Genomic DNA, 17186 nt, shown 5'->3' on the forward strand with positions numbered 1-17186 from the left:
TTTAAATCCATTTAGTACCTAAACTTTTAATCTTTTTAAAACCATACGTAAAGTTTAGTTTTTATTTCATTTTAATACCCTGTTAAAATTTAATGTTAAGTTTTGGAAAAAAAAATAAAAGTTTAGATACTAAACGTGTTAAATTTTTTACATTAAAAGTATTAAGATAAAATAAAAACTAAATGTTAGGTGTAATTTTAAAAAAATTAAAAATTTAAGCACTAATATAATATTTATTTAAAGATAACTCTCAAATATTTCATATTGATTTTTTTTGTTAATTTAATAAGAGTACCCTTTAATATTTAAACAATCATATCTCTATATATACCAGGGTGTTAAAGTGTTCCTCAAACTACATTAATCATAAAAAAAATTATATCAATGAATTGGGAGAAGGGGAAAAGGGTTAATCAGCAATCCTATCATTTTACACAAATTTCATAACTCAGATTACATCAGTTGAGAGAAAGAAAAGTACAAAATACAAAAATATATAAAGCAAATTACAAAATAGACCCAACTCTCTACTTCAAAGCTTATTACAAAGAGGTGATGATGTCTCCTCCCACCTTCAACTTCACACCAATTTTTCCAGGCTTTTTTAAGAAGAAGCAACCTTGGAAACATCCTTGCTCGACCTGTTGTATTTCATATGACTGTTCACCAGTTGCCCGGCGGCAAGTGCCGACATCAGCGACAGCTCACCGGCAAGGACGGCACCGGCTACAATGCTAGCAAGCAGTCTCGAGTTTGCTCCGGGAGATTCTTTGCTGGCACCCTTCACGCCGAGAAGGTTCAAACAGGCCGACTGTGATGCAAGCTGGGTTCCACCACCAACAGTTCCAACCTAAAAGATAAATCATATATCATCGACATGGATCATATATTCGAGTATCTTCCACCTTTTTCCATGTTTCTATGATCCCATAGTGTTATAACTTATGTTACTCGATTTCATGTGCAAGTGCCAGTATCGATATATATCCTATATACGAGTATCTTCCACTTTTTTCCAAGTTTCTATTATCCCATAGTGTTCTAACTTATGTTACTCAATTTCGGGTGCAAGTGACATTATCCGATACAAGTATCTTCCAACTTTTTTTCCAAGTTCCTATGATCCCATGGTGTTTTAACTTATGTTACTCAATTTCGGGTACAAGTGCCACATAAGTCTGCATCCAATACAAGCACCTTCTTCCTTTTTTCCAAGTTTCTAAGATCCCATAATGTTTTAACTTATGCTACTCAATTTCGGGTACAAGAACCACATAAGTATGTATCGAATACAAGTATCTTCTAACTTTTTTTCCAAGTTTATGTGATTCCATAATGTTCTTTCTTTCTTTTTCCAAGTTTCTATGATCCCATAGTCATGGAGCAGGATTGAACACAATTTAATTCAGCAAGATAGTTTTGGTAGTGAAAAATACTTAACCAGATAGCAAATCATTATATTGTTACCTCAATGGAAGGCATTGTGACAGAGACGTGAAGGTCCTTCCCATCATTAACAGCTTCCATCATCGTGATGCAATGAGAGCTCTCGACATTTTGAGCCGGATCTTGGCCAGTAGCAATATAGACAGCAGAGACAATGTTACTGGCATGAGCATTAGATCCACCCAGAGCGCCAGCCATGGCAGAACCAGTAAGGTTCTTAAGCATGTTAAGCTCCACCAGAGATTCCACACTTGTCTTCAAGACCTTCCTTACTATATCACCCTTAATAATGGCCTCGCAGACGACCGACTTGCCTCGCCCTTCAATCCAATTTACCGCGGCAGGCTTTTTGTCGGAACAGAAGTTTCCTATATCAATAATAAATTAAGAAAATTCAACTATCTTGTCTCCAACAATGAAAAATATGAAGAATGTAAATATAAATCCAAGCAAATGAGACACACCAGAGATGCCGATGACATCCATGTCAGGGAAATCAGATTGAAGGAAATCTAAAACGTTTTGAACTCCCTTGGAAACCATGTTCATCCCCATAGCATCACCAGTAAAGCATGAGAATCTTAAATACAGATTCTTCCCTGCAATTGCACATTTTATGCCTTGAAGCCTAGCAAATCTGCTTGATCTGCAACCACTCGAAATACCCAAAACTCTTGAACAAACAAGCATTGATTTTAACTTGAATTCAAATCATTAAATCCAGAATCTGAAAACAGTACAGAACAAACCTGTTGAAAACAACAGCCAAGGTCTCGAAATTTTCAGGATCCTCCAAATACAACTTCAGATCAGCTGCTCTTTTAGCGGTACCGAACCTCACAACAGGAGCTCTAGTCATCCCATCTCTCAAAAGAACACTCGTAGCTCCACCAGACAAGTGAATAGCTTTACAGCCCCTATTAGTGCTAGCCACCAAGCACCCTTCCGTGGTTGCCATAGGAACCGAGTACTCTCTTCCATTAAGCAACAAAGGACCGGCAATTCCCACCGGAATCTGCACGTACCCAACCGGCATCTCACAACACTGCCCCAATATCGACTCGTAATCAAATCCATCCAAGGGTAATCCCAACAATGACTTCCCCGTCAATCTCTGCAAAGCCTCACGCCTGATCGCAGCCGCTCTCTTGCAATCACCTAACTTAGATTCTAAAGAATAAGAAGGTGTTATTCCAGTCACAACGGATCTAATTATTTCTTCGTCTTCCTCGGTCATTACTGTCACAGGCATTTCGTCGTACACCTTTTCGGCAGTCACAATCGGTGCCGAAGGGGGCAAAGAACGAAGCGAGCGATCAAGTGCTTGGCCACAAGGGGCTTTACGGGCATCTTCATTCCGAAGCAAAACCTCATTTCCTACTTCGTCATCCTCGGAAGCCCAAACGTCAGCCGATGGCCGGAGAACCAAAGACTGAACGAAGTCAATCCCGAAGAATCCCAAGAGGTAAATAAACGACGCGACGGATGCCAGAATCGCGCCGATCTCGGAAAATGTGACGACGTGGAGAGGCGTCGAACTCCGGATCTTTTCCCGCCAGCGGCAGAGAAGAAAATAAACAGCCGAGAAGAACAGCGTGAAAAACACCGCATTCGTCAGATACAAAGGGAGCGGCAATGCGTCGGAAGCTTTGGTGGAATCGTCTTCCAGAGCAACCGGTCTCGTCGGCTTGTGAGATCGAACGGAACTGGTATTAGATCTCCGGTGCTGGCTCTCCATATCGGTCGGGACTGGCGGTGGCGAAGGAAGCAGACGGAGGATCGCGCGGCGGGGGATGAGAGCATAAAATAGGGAAATGAAAACGAGAGGGTGGGAAACAGTTCCGGTACGTTCCGAGGAAGAACGAAACTAGGCGAAAGAAACTTTTTTTTATAGAGTTTGTTCGGGAATACACGTGTCGAGCGTTGAAGAGAAGCGGAGAGGGCGCGCGTGATTATGGTAGAAATGGCGCGTCAGTGAAGAGACAGAGTGTTGGCACGTGTTACAGCTGTAGACTGAACAAGGGATGACTCAAAAGAGTTTTAAGGCTGTCCTTTTGCAAGTGCATGGTTTAGTTTGGTTGTTTGAAAAAATAACATTTTTAGTTAAATATCTAATATTATCTTTTTTTATTTATCTAATAATTTAGTTAAAGATAAGGTAAATTACATTTAAACTTTTAGTATTAGTTCATTTTACTGTCTAAATTTTTAAAAAATTTAAAATCATTCATAAAATTTAATTTTTATTTCATTTTAGGTACATCAATATGAAAAATAATGTTTTTAAAATCGGACCGGACTTTAAACCAGTGAAGGTATTGGTTCACTGGTTCAACCGGGTTGAATCGGTTTATATAATTTTTTTTAATTTTACATAATATTCAAAGCAATATTAATATATGTATCACTACAAAAAAACGTCTAAAGAGTATAGAAGAGCAAAAATAGGAGAACAAAACAATCTCACATGGCTAAGAAACATAGAAGATGATCCTAACTGATTTCTATAAATAATAGAGGTAATTTAACATTCAAAATCACGAAGCCTTGTGGTGAGCATAGAGCGAACTATTCTTTCGCTTCAATCGAGCACGAGTTTCGGGCTTCAATCGAGCTTCTGAAATATTTTTGAGTTCGAGCCTTTTCGAGTTTGAGTTTTAATATTATATTTCGAGTTCGAGCTTAGCTTGATAATTTTAGCTCGCGAATTTTTTAGTCGAGTTGTGCTTACTTTTAAAGTTTTTGAGTTCGAGTCAAGCTCAGCAATACTCGAGTTCGACTTGGCTTGTTTAACAAACGATGTCGTTTGATTTAATTTTTTTTGTTAAAAAACCAGAACCGGCGATTCACACCGGTTTTGTCGGTTCTTAGCCGTTTCTATCAGTTCTCAATTGATTCATTGCAAAACTGGTTTTGGGAGTTGACCGGACCGACATGCAACTGATTCTCGGTTCAATCGATTGAACCGGTCAATCCGATCCGATTTTGATAACTATGATTAAAAGCTTTAGCGCCAGTTTAACAGAACTTTTGAAATGTGATTTTAAAAGTGCAATTGAAAAAAACTTTTAAAAGTGTTGTTTAGAAGTACATATTAAAATTTACTTTTAAAATTAATTGTTTGAGATTGTTGTTAAAAAATAAATTTGAAAAGATAAAATATTCATTATAGACATTATATTATAAATTAAAAATATATAATTTAAATTATATTTACATTTTTTAATACTATTATATATAAAATAAATCACTAAAATTATAATAAAAATATAAAAAATATTTTAAGATAACTCATTAATAATAAAAATATATTTCATAATAATTCACTATTAATATTTCAATATATAAACTATGATTTTTATTTACTTTTAAATAATTAAAATAAATTATTAAGTAATAAATTATTTTTTAAGGATGTTAATATAAAATTTTTAAAATAAAATGTAAATAGTGTGGAGTCCATGCATTAATAAGGGTAAAATTATAATTTACTCACAAACGCAAAATTAAAAATGAAAAAGCTACAAATCCTAGCTTTTGTGATTGATATGAAATCATCGTTTTCACAGCAATTTTAGGTGCTTAAAGTTATAAACATTATCACTTTAAGTGTCTAACGTCACAAATATTACCACTTTAAGTGACATGAGTCACAATCTGATAATTTTATAATTTCATTTTAAAAAACTTTAAAATATTTTATTTTTGAAACCCCAATATTTTCTAAAATACCAAAAAAATTAAACTCTTAAAATCTCTTATTTTAGTCTCATTTATTCCAACAGTCAGTCATCTCCTGCCACTCATTAGTTGGTGGTGGGCCACCCATACGTCGTTTACCACCCACTAACCGGTTACAACACTTAATACCATCTCAAAACCTAAAATTCTCAAATCTATAAATTTCAATATCTGATCCGTAAAATCTCAAATATCTAATCTCTTAAATTCATTTAATCAATCATAGTAATCGACTGTTTAATCGACGGTGGAAATCGACCCCTTGTCTTTTTGATCGGTCGGTCGTTTGAATTTTAACCGTTTCGCCATGAAAATTAAATGACAAAAAGAGAGTGGATGGAGAGTATGGGAGGGGAAGGGAGCACACGTTTTGTTTTAATTTTTTTTAATTTTTTTAATAATATTTAAATAAAATAACATTTTAAAATTTTAGATTTGTGATGTGTCACGTAACAACTTTTAACCGTCATTAGAATTGAGGCACCTAAAATAATAACATTTTTAACGTCAGACACCTAAAGTGGTAACATTTATAACTTTAGATACTTGAATGAGTCAAAAATTGTTTGAACACCTATTTGTGAAAAAAGTTATACACTTATTTTATACCTTGTTTATATATTCTTCGAGTAATCTTGCAGAAAAGAAAATCTATAGAAAAAAATATTCTGCTAATATGACTACTTAATTGTTCGAGTATATTTAGTTGAACCATTGGTTTTTTAACTTTTGTTAATTCAAATTGAAATAATTGCATTTTAGTCCCAATACCTTTAAGGACACAAGCTAAGGCTTTGGAACTCATATTAATATTCACATTATGCAATGATATCCTTCACAATTTCAAGAGAGTATGTTTACATGAAAAATGATTATATGTAGGTTTTTAAGAGAGTGCTTTTACATGAAAAGTGACTATATGCCTGCCACAAGCACATGGTTCATGACTTATAATTGGAGAATAATGCTTCCGAATTCCTTACAGTATATCCAACTCCTCTATAGTTAAAATCACGCAGTCTCGACTCTGTCTTATCTTCTGCCGAAGCTTCAATTCGAATACTTCTATGATTGCTTTATGAGTTTTGTGCTCATAGTCGAGGTCTCTCTCGTCCTCTAGACCAATCTCATTGAGCTGCTCGACTATCACTTTCCGCTCGGTTTTCAGGTCTTGCCTCTTCAACTCTAGGTCTCTCATGTCTTCCCCTCCTATTCCTCTCAACAATTTGACGGTTTACACCACCAATCGCGCAATTTATTCTGTGAATCTCGTCTCATAGTGCGGACAACATACAATTCTCTTATGCTTGCAATTGCAATGTGAGACTGACAAACATCGCAATGAGTATGTGTCTCGTCTCTTCCCCAGCATTTAATTGATCGAGCGTGACTTCTATGGACTAAATCTAGAACAATAATAAACAACGCAAACCAAACTATTAATTGTTTTTAATCAATTGCCATTAAGAATTCTAAGAACAAATTAAAAGCATGAGATCTTTCTTTGTTTACAAAGTACATTAATCAAAGTGGAGAAAGTAACAACAATAGGTTCACCTCCTAGTTTCAACATTTTCCCCAAAACAGAAAACCCAAAATGATTCGAGTCTAGAGAGCATAAACCATATTAGTGACATATAGATCATTACAGGTGAAATGAAACAACTCACTTTTTCACTCTTAGTATAATGGTAAAACTCACCTCTATTTATAGTTTCTAGTGGCTATTAGATTGTTGACACATGTTTACATCTTAACCATTTAACATTAAAAATATAAATTCTTCTAATAGATAATTCTTATAATATTAAATATTACAAATATCTAGATTTTTTTAATGGATATTTCAACACATCTATAATTTCTATATTATTCTAGAGTATTCTTAACATAAATGACCCTAGAATTTGCATTGTCCTTTAACACTCCCCCTCAATGTAAACTTCTTTCCATAGATGATTTGCAGACCATTCCGAGTGCTTCTCTGAATTTTTTGAAATTTGGTTTACTTAGACTCTTCGTGAAACTGTCGTTTTCACTGTAATTTTTTTCATCATTTTTAACCGTTTGACATTGATTTTACGGTCAAAATGGACTTTTTAGCTAAAAGTGCATTTAAAAAATCACTCCAAACAGTGTTTTAGTTTTTATTTCATTTTAGTACCCGTTCAAAATTTAACATTAAACTTTGAAACAATTGAAAGTTTATGTACTAAAACGAACCAAAACTAATAGTTTAGGTACTAAACTCATTAAATGTTTAAAGGTGAGATCTAAAATAAAATGAAAACTAAACACTAGGTATGATTTTAAAAAAATTGAAAGTTGAAGTACTAAAACAAACCAAAACCGTTAATTTAGGTTCTAAATACGTAGTTTACCCAAAATATAAACAAGAGTCTAGGGACAAGTCCACATGTCTCACTTACATATGGTAATTTGTAAATATTTTTTTTTGATAAAAGTAATTTGTAAATATTTCAAAAAATTTTCAATGAAAATCTTTATCGTTTTAGAAATTTCAGGTTGTACAATTATAATTCGAATTTAGTTTTGAACAATTGATAATTAATTTTCAAATTTTAATTTGATTAAAATTGAATTATTGGAAATCATTTCATATTCCAAACAAGACTTCTAATATTTAGGGTGAAGTCAAATATTTAATTGTTTCCTAGCGGGAGTTGAAGTCCTTAACATAAGGGGTGTGTGAACCTAAGGGATAAATAAATGAAATTAGGCAAATGGTACAAAATGAGAATGGCATTTTTTTTATTTAATAATAGAGTTGAAAATTACTTCATTCATATACTTTAAAAATACATAGCTTTTTTTATCAATAATATATTTAACATGATAAAAAAATATATTTTAATAAAATTAAGGATAAAGTACACAAATGGTCCCCCGACTATAGGATATTACTTTATTGAGTCATTTGACTATTAAAAGTTACAAAATGGTCCCTCGACTATTAAAAGCTACAAAATGTTGTATCGACTATTCATTATGTTCCAAACTAGTCCTTTTCCGATAAAAAATTAACGGTCATCTGAGTTGGACGTTAACATACTGACTGAGATATGATAACCGTTTCAGATTATAAGATCTGATTTTATCATATCTCAATCAGTAGGTTAACGTACAGCTCAGATCACCGTCTATTTTTTAACGAGAAATGATGAGTTTGGAATATAATGAATAGTTGAGTGACCATTTTGTAACTTTTAATAGTCAATTGACTCAACAAAGAATCTCCCTACGATCGGAAGACAGTTTATAACTTTTAATAATCGGTGGACTTAATAAAGCATCACTCTCTAGTCGGTACCCTTTATATACTTTACCCTAAAACCAATCACTAAAAGTAAAAATTTGATAAATTTACTGAGATAAAAGATAAAAATATTAATTACGAGTAGCTTCTCAGAACTTGTGCAATCAATAACTTATCTGGTAAAGATGATGGAATTCCAATAGAAGAGAGGGGTAAAAACGAGGGAGTATGGACAAGTCTACATGCCTCGTTTAGATATGTCAAATTGTGATTCTATATGATTCTTGCTTTCATACATATTACTACATCCGATCAAGTCGGATGCGTGGATCAAACATGCCATGCGAATGTCGTGTTTCTTTCATTATTAATGCTTTAACCAAACATGTCCATGTCATTAATGTTCATTACACTGTTTGCAAGTGTCACATGCATTGTACTATCACTATCTCTAAGTTTGGTGACAGATACAAGTGTTCATACGGTGTTGATTTGCATTCAAGCTCGAGTGTAAATATCTAAAGTATAAAAATAATTTTTTGAGAAAATAACCTCAGTGACCGAAAATACCTTATGATATACGATTTTAATCAAGTTTTTTTGGATTTGCCAAAATGACCAACAAATTCGTAACGCGAACTTCAATTTCGCAACTCAGTTTTCAATTTCGCAACGCGAATATGTAAATCGTATTGCGTTTTCCAAATTTACGTTGCGATTTTCCAAATTCACAACACATAAGTCAAATTCGCAACGCGAAAGTCAAATTTCCAACGTAAATAGTAAAAATTGCAACGTGAATATTAAAATCGCAACGTGAATGGTAAAATCGCAACGAATCTATATGTAAATTATCTCTTATCATCCATCTATAATAATTTGTTGGAAAAATACATAAATAATTTTTATAAAAAATATTTGTACACGTGAAAAATTTTATATGTAAATGAACAACAAATCTATTTCATTTGCCAATCTTCATTACAAATTATTCTAAATTCAATTAATTAAAGTTTAAAATTTGAAAGAATCCTTAACTCAGACTAATGAAATACATTTAAAAAATTAAATTTTGAATTATATTAAGAAAAAGCTGATTCCTGTATACATGTAGATAAGTTTTATTTTCCACTTAAAATCGCAGTCTAGAAGTAGAGAGTTACCTTCTAAAATTCGCAACGCGATTTTGCGATTTTCTAAATTCGCGTTGCGATTTTCCAATTCACGTTGCGATTTTTACTATTCACATTGCGAAATTGGAGTTCGCGTTACGAATTTGTTGGTCATTTTGATAAATCCAAAAAAAATTGGTTAAAATCGTATATTATAAGGCATTTTCGGTCACTGAGGTTATTTTTTCTTTTTACTTGTAAACTAGCATAAGTGAATCAATTTAAAGTTTAAATTTTGAAAATAAGTGATCTTTTTTTTAGTAATTTCTGTATTATATGTAGATTATAAATTAAGTCCATGTATTTAAAGTTCAATTATTTTTGGGGTAAATCACACATTTGATAACTAAATTATAGTTTTGATACATTTTAATACCTAAACTTTCAAAAAAAATTCAAAACCATACGTAATGTTTAGTTTTATTTTAATACTCTGTCGTTAAAAATTTAACGCGCTTAATACTTAAACTATCAGTTTTGGTCGGTTTTAGTACCTAAACATTCAAATTTTGTTCAAAACTTAATGTTAAATTTTGGACAAGGGTACCAAAATGAAATAAAAACTAAATTTTGAGTATGATTTTTAAAAAATTAAAAGTTTAGGTATTGAAACGGATCAAAATTGATAGTTTCGATACTAAACACGTAGTTTACCCTTATTTTTATGATTTAATTGCATCATGTGTCCCCAATCATTGACCCTCATTTCAAATTAGTCCCTAAACTTCAAACATTTCAATTTCATCCTTAAACTATGACTATTATTCTAAATTAATCCTCAAACTTTTGAACATTTCATTTTCATCCCAAAGCTATGATCTCCATCCTAAAATTGTACCCAAAATTTTTAAATATTTCAATTTTATCCTAAATTATTCATTTATACTAATCACGTCTATTGTTAATAAAATCATTAGGCAAGTTATATTAGTACATGTTTGGGGGGGGGGAAATCAAATTTAGGCTAAACTATGATTGAAATGGATTACATATTTGGATGAAATTGGGATGAAATTGAAATATCTAAAAGTTTAGAGATCAATTTAGAATGACATTCATAGTTTGGGGATGAAATTCAAATGCTCAAAAGTTAAGAACGAATTTAGAATGAGAGTCATATTGTAAGGATGAAATTGGAATATTTAAAAGCTTAAGGACTAATTTGAAATGAGAGTTATAGTTTAGGGACATATGATGCAATTAACTCTATTTTTATATAATGGAATGTTAAACCCGATCAGCTATGAAAATGTTCAATATATTGAAATAAAAGCCTGTCCCCGTGGTTCAAAGGTATCGAAGTTTAAACACTAAATATTCATCACATTCATAAACATTAAACCATTATGACACCAAACTACATCTCATCAATAGCTTAGGTAAGGCAAAAGGATGAGCAATTGTTATATTGCAAAAACTTTAAAAAAAATGGAAGATTTTTTTTTAATTCGATACCGTAGCCGCAGACTCCAAAGCAGGGGTGATCCTGCTTAAGTGCTCCCCAGTCGAGTTGTCTCAACGTTTCGATCCTTTCTTTCAAGGTCACGAACCCAGCTTGAGGAGCAACGATGCCGTGGTTTCCGGCTCTGTAGATCAGGATTACACTAGAACCCATGTCAGGGCCATGGAGTTTTCCTGTTAGTAACACCCTCAGGGGCATGAACAGCGACTTCCCCTGCCATAAGAGTTAATAGCATCAGACATATATGGTTAGCACCATGCATGGATTATCGGTTCAAGTGCGAATGTAAATGAGTCATCTGTAATCACAAACTATTTGAGTTCAGCTCGAAAAATAGTCGAATCCAGCTAGTCATTGTCAAGAGTAGCTCGAGCGAAGCAGATTCAAGTATCCTGATACTTGACTAGTGTAACTCATACGAGCCTAATCAAACTTATTAGTTTTAGTTGCACTGGGAAGCGAGCTCATTTTTTTACAAGGTAATTGACCAAGCTTGAACAGTTCAATCTTTATTTTGAATTGGACTCGAGGTTCTCAGCTAGGCCAAGAAAAGGAAAAATCAGGACCCTGTAAGAGGCAATGAATAAGATTAGAAGCTAACCTTGCTCTTCAGAGTTTTGCCAAAGCCCTTCACCCACTTCTGCCAGCCAGCATGGCCTTCTTCCGATGCACCAGAGTTCACCGCTATCATAGGCAGCTAAGAGGGAGGCAGAAATCTCAGAAAGTTTATCTTCAACAGTAGGTTTACCTTCAGGACTGCAGAGAACACAAACATAAACGACATAATGTTGGGATTTGTTGACATAACCCGAGCCCCGGGTGTCTTGTAGGTCATAGTAACAGGAAATCTGAGGATATTATCTCTGTCACTCAAGACTTAAGTGCGACTATTGTACACAGGCATGTGTCTAACTCGGGAGTGTATTTCTTAAGTTTTTCCATATATTGGAAGGGTACTTCACGGAAAATGAAGAGTCGGAGCAATATGTTACCAAAGTTAGAAAATGAATAAAGACCGAAACATAAGGGCAAGAATTCAATAATCACCTTGTCAAGGTATCACGCAATGGGTAAGACAGCAGGTTTGAGAGTGCCGTATCAGAATCTATTACCAAGTCAATCCCATCCTTAATCAACTGAACCGCCTCCTGTTTTGGACATATTTATATACCATTATTTATAATAATCTTGTGAAAAATAGAATACTTTCAAAATACGTCTTAGAAAAAAAACTTACATCTACAAATGGTCCTTCTGACTCTGTGAGAAGACCAGTACTTTTCCAGCGCTCACCAATAAGCTTGGACAACTCCTCAGAGGGAAGTGCTCTTAAGTGCTGACCATTCATCCACCTTTAATTCAAAAGAGAAATAAATTAGAAAATTATATAAACGCAGCAACTTTTAGCAGACAAGAAATATATAATTTAAGTTTTAGGTCTTCTATAGCACTGTAAATTAATGTCACGGAAAATTGCAATATTCATTATCAGATTCAGCGATAATTCCATGTGAATCACTTGATCAAGCTTGGAACTTGCATATATCACCTACTATCTTCTTTAAAACACTAGCAAATCATGATAAACTGATATAGGAACACATAAGGCAGCCATTCAACTATGAGCTCTTTTGTCTTTACCCCGATTCCCATAGCATGCTACATAAATAAGCAATTAGCCACCCTAAAAACTAATGGTGAGATTGGTTCGGTTTGGTCAGATTTTTTGAATTTTTTTTAACAGTCTATGATATTTTGGTTTGGTTCTCGGTTTTTCCATATTAATGTTATGTTTAGACTTTTTATACTTTATTTTGAAAAAAATGGCTTTGTTTTTGGACATTATTTGATACAGTTTCATACTTATTGTTATAAATATTTCTAAAAAATTAATATTTTAGTAAATAAAAACAATCAATTAGTATTTTGAAGTTATTTTCTCTATTCTAAATATAAAATACTTATTTTTTACATTATAAAAGAACTTAAATTAATTAGAAATTGTATTCCACAGTTTTTAAACTTGTATTTCATAGTAGGTCCAAACACTACCATTAGGCTCGGTTTTCGGTTTATTCAGTTTCTTTGCTCGTCCCTACTAAAAACCAACAAACCTAATAATAGGTGCCGATATCCCTTCCTCAAATAACAAGACCAAGGCATATCAGTGGTACATGACAAATATCAGTGGTAGAGTCACCACTTTTGTTTACACGACCAATTGAGAATTTTTCAACTGTGAATTGCATGAAAACAAGATTGAATTGACAATTAGTCAAATTGAAATCATCCAAATATAACATCTAAGTATAGAGAAGTCACACACTTTTTCACAGAGAGGGGAGGAGGAATAGCAGACTGGTTAGGACTTAGAAATAGAGAGGCACATGGATCAACACAAGTGAAAGGGAAAACTAATCAAGTTGATCAATGGTGAAAAATTCATTTTAAGTTCCATCACCCCAACCTAGAAGTGCCAAGTAATTCACCATTGCCTGAGGCAGATACCCCATATCTCTGAACTGGTACAGCATAATTGTTAAACGTGGAAAATTTTAATCCTCAATTGAAAAAGATACTGAAGACCCCATGGAAACCAAGGAGATGATACGATTATTTTACAACATTTTCCATGGAACAAAGTAGAATGAAGATAACTACCTGACCAACTGAAGTTGCACCATGACGTTTTGACAATTTGCTCCTATCAGGTGCAAGAATCAAAGAAACATGGCCAAAGGAAGGCATGGGGAATTCCAGAGCCTGTAGCAATTTTTTTCCAGTTTAAAGATTAGCTTCCTTATATTGGTGAAAAGAAACCAGAAACTCCAAAAGCCACTAAATATTAACAAAAGTAAATAAATAACTGAAGCCTTTCAACATTACCTTGTATATTAAGGCTTGTTTTAGAGTATTACGTAAATGCTCTTCTGCTCTGAAATGCAGTAAAGAGTGTGAGAACAAAGGACGAAAAATGTACTGACAAAACATATATTAGATGTAGCAAAAAGATAATCAATTATTCTCTCAATTACCGTATAACATGTGAAATAGACATGGTAGCATCATCAACAGTAACACAAAAGTTGTAAACAGGTTGACCATTGCTTCTCGTTAAAACAAAATCCCCAAGTGTGTCCAATTTCCAGCTAACCTTCATGATACTATCAAACAAATTAGTGTCTATAAAAGTAAATTACAGTTATATCTACATTCTGTTGTTGAGGGACCACTGAAACTTAAAGCCAATGATGCTTTCCGCCAAAAATCCTCAAATCAACAGAGCAAAAAATTGCAGTTCGCTGGTCACAAGGCTATTAGGGGAGAAATAGTTCAATCAATTGAACTTACTTCACCTCGAATAAGTCATTAATTTTCAAGCTCCCTTCCTTTGGAACACGAAATCGATATGTATATGGGGTTCCCTTTGCTAGCTCTTCTTGTACTTCTTCATCTGTTGCAGTGGCCCACTTCCCCGAGTGTACCGGAGGAAGTTTCTTTAGCTCTGCAATTTCCTTCGTTTTCTCAAGTTCCTATAGAATGAAGAATGATCTTATTAGTTAAATGTTAAAATCCGAGCATGCTTCGGAACACAGAATCATAGTTCATTTGAATTAAAGGTTATGTTCTGTGAGACACAAAGTTCACACTTTTGACTCCAAAGGAATAGCTTTATTCCAATTCGTAGAGGCATTAGGATGAAACCAAGGACAAAAATTGTAATTCAAAAATGCAAATATCTAGCATTTGAAATGTCTTGAAATCAATTACCTCATTGGAACAAAAACAACGAAAAACCTGACCGGATTCTAAGAGCTTCTCAGCATATTGTTTATACATAGAATTTCTCTCAGATTGTCGATAAGGACCATAATCCCCACCAATGCCAGGGCTTACATGGCAAGTGAGAGAATCAATATCAACTTAACGCTAAAAGTGACAAACACAATCGAACCATACATGTAAAATTGAAGATTTGAAGCAATAAATTTCAAATCAATTTAATTAAAGCAGAAAGACAATGGCAACGACATATAAATAGTACCTTCATCCCAGTCAAGTCCAAGCCAAGCTAAATCTCGAAGCACAGCCTCCTCCGATTCTCGCGTCGACCTCTCCAAATCAGTATCTCGATTCTCAGCACAAATTTTCCTTCCTTAGATCTAGAGAGAGAAAATTAAGAGCAGAAAAGAGAAAATCATCAAAATTCGACAAGTTAGAAACAGGATAACAACGCACAAGATGTAAAAAAAGAAGAAATCAAACCTAGCGAATAATTAGTTGAAGAAAGCAGTTCGAGAGCCGCCTACGTGGAGATTGCCGGTCGGAGAAGGAGCGAAACGGACTCTGACCGGTGCATTGCAGTCAACTGAAGCGCGCACGTAGAAATTTCTACGGAAATGGCGCCGGAAAATAAGCGGAGGAGCGAGTTCAGGGATTACTCTGATTCTCATCCATGGCGTCCCAGCAACGAGTACCGCCATTTTTTAAACGACAAAACGGAGTTGAAGATACTGTGATAGGAGAAGATAGGAGACTGATACATATTAGTAAGCTGGCATTTACAGGCTTGCAGTTTCAGCCGTTGATATAAGCCTCTTTCGGAAGAGATGAACGGCTACGATGAAGTAAGGGGGTGAATTTAGTAAAGGTCAAATTCTGTTACTAATCCCTATATTATTACATATGATATAAATTTTAATTTGTCAATTTAGTTGTTGTAATTTTGAAATCTGAAATTTCAGACCGAATCAAATAACACAAAAATAATATAGTAAGTTATAGGACTTATCTGGCCGTATAAATGAATCGAACGAACACGAACTTGGGTATGTTCATGCTCGTTCGTTTAACTTTAACCGAATAAACGAACGAACACGAACAACTAAATGAATTAAATTTCTTGTTCGTGTTCGTTCATTAAGAAATTTAGCTTGTTCGTGTCCGTTTGTGTTTGTTCGTTTAAATGATAAACGAACACAATGAACGAACGTCAACGAACATAAACGAACAAACATAAAATTATTTGGGTTTATATTTTATAAGAGTTTTTTTCTTTTCAAATAATTTTATGATTTATATTTTATTTAATTGATTTGAGTATTTTTTTTATTTGGGTTTAAAATTTATTGAATTTAAAAATATAAATGGGTTTAAGGTTAAAATTTATTGGGTCTCGAGAATATAAACGAACATAAACAAACAGATTATCGAACGTTCACTAATGCAAGTGAACAAACGAGCCTTTTGTTCATGCCTATTCATTTAATTAAACAAACATAAAATCTTGTTCATATTCGTTTATTTAATAAATAAGGGAACATAAATGAACTTCCTGCCAAACGGTTCATAAACAGTTTGTTAAACGTTCAGTTCGTTTACAGGCTTAGACTTATCAATTACTACTTTTTTGGGTTAGGATCAAAATTTTAAAATTTAAAGGTACATAAATTAAAAATCATTAAACTATATTATAGAGACTAAATTATATAAATTACACATAAAATAAGGACTAATAGAGGAAATTGACCTAATGTTTTTATTTTTCAAGAAAAAATATAAGATCATCATGACCGTCCACCTATTCACTATACTTACCGCCAACGATTCCCTCCCTTAAGTTTTAGGCTTTTAATTTATTAGTAAAATTTCTATACAAGCTAAAGTTTAAACATAAAATTCTTAACTATAATAACAACGGTAAATTATGCATTTAGTACTATCAGTTTGATCCGTTTTAGTATATAAACTTTTAATTTTTTTAAAATCATACTCAAAGTTTAGTTTTTGTTTCATTTTAGTATTGCCGTCTAAATTTAACGTTAAGTTTTGATTTTTTTTTAAGTTTAGGTACAAATATTGATAGTTTAGATACTAAACATATTATTTTTAACGGTATGATATTAAAATAAAATAAAAATTAAACTTTAAGTATAATTTAAAAAATTAAAAATAAATCATTTAAGTATTAAATGTGAAATTTACCCTAATAACAATAGTAAAAAGTTTTGATTCTAATTACGAATTAATTAAATAAGTAATTATATTATATTTTCATTTTAGGTGTTTAATTTTTCTAATCGAAATA

General features: G+C 33.1%; 1 protein-coding gene and 1 pseudogene across 2 annotated transcripts; both read right to left on the minus strand.

Moving 5' to 3' along the window:
- Nucleotides 1-403: 403 nt before the first annotated feature.
- LOC120123805 (3-hydroxy-3-methylglutaryl-coenzyme A reductase 1) lies at nt 404-3293 on the minus strand. 2 transcript variants are annotated; one of them, XM_039142630.1, is made up of 4 exons: nt 2196-3293; nt 1911-2092; nt 1468-1814; nt 404-850 (listed from the first exon to the last, which is right to left on the minus strand). In XM_039142630.1, the coding sequence occupies exons 1-4, from the start codon at nt 3182-3184 to the stop codon at nt 605-607; spliced, it is 1764 nt and encodes a 587-aa protein (XP_038998561.1). In that variant the 5' UTR covers nt 3185-3293; the 3' UTR covers nt 404-604. The 2 variants fall into 2 exon arrangements, 1 of the variants encoding a protein (XP_038998561.1); XR_005516220.1 differs by lacking the exon at nt 404-850 and adding an exon at nt 1265-1313 and having other exon boundaries at nt 1355-1814; nt 2196-3292.
- A 7641-nt stretch (nt 3294-10934) lies between these two features.
- Nucleotides 10935-15586, minus strand: LOC120123863 (annotated as a pseudogene).
- Between the last annotated feature and the right edge of the window lie 1600 nt (nt 15587-17186).

The sequence above is a fragment of the Hibiscus syriacus genome, unplaced genomic scaffold (genome assembly GCF_006381635.1).
Source record: "Hibiscus syriacus cultivar Baekdansim isolate YM2019G1 unplaced genomic scaffold, ASM638163v2 tig00110403_pilon, whole genome shotgun sequence".
In the NCBI taxonomy this organism is placed as follows: domain Eukaryota; kingdom Viridiplantae; phylum Streptophyta; class Magnoliopsida; order Malvales; family Malvaceae; genus Hibiscus; species Hibiscus syriacus.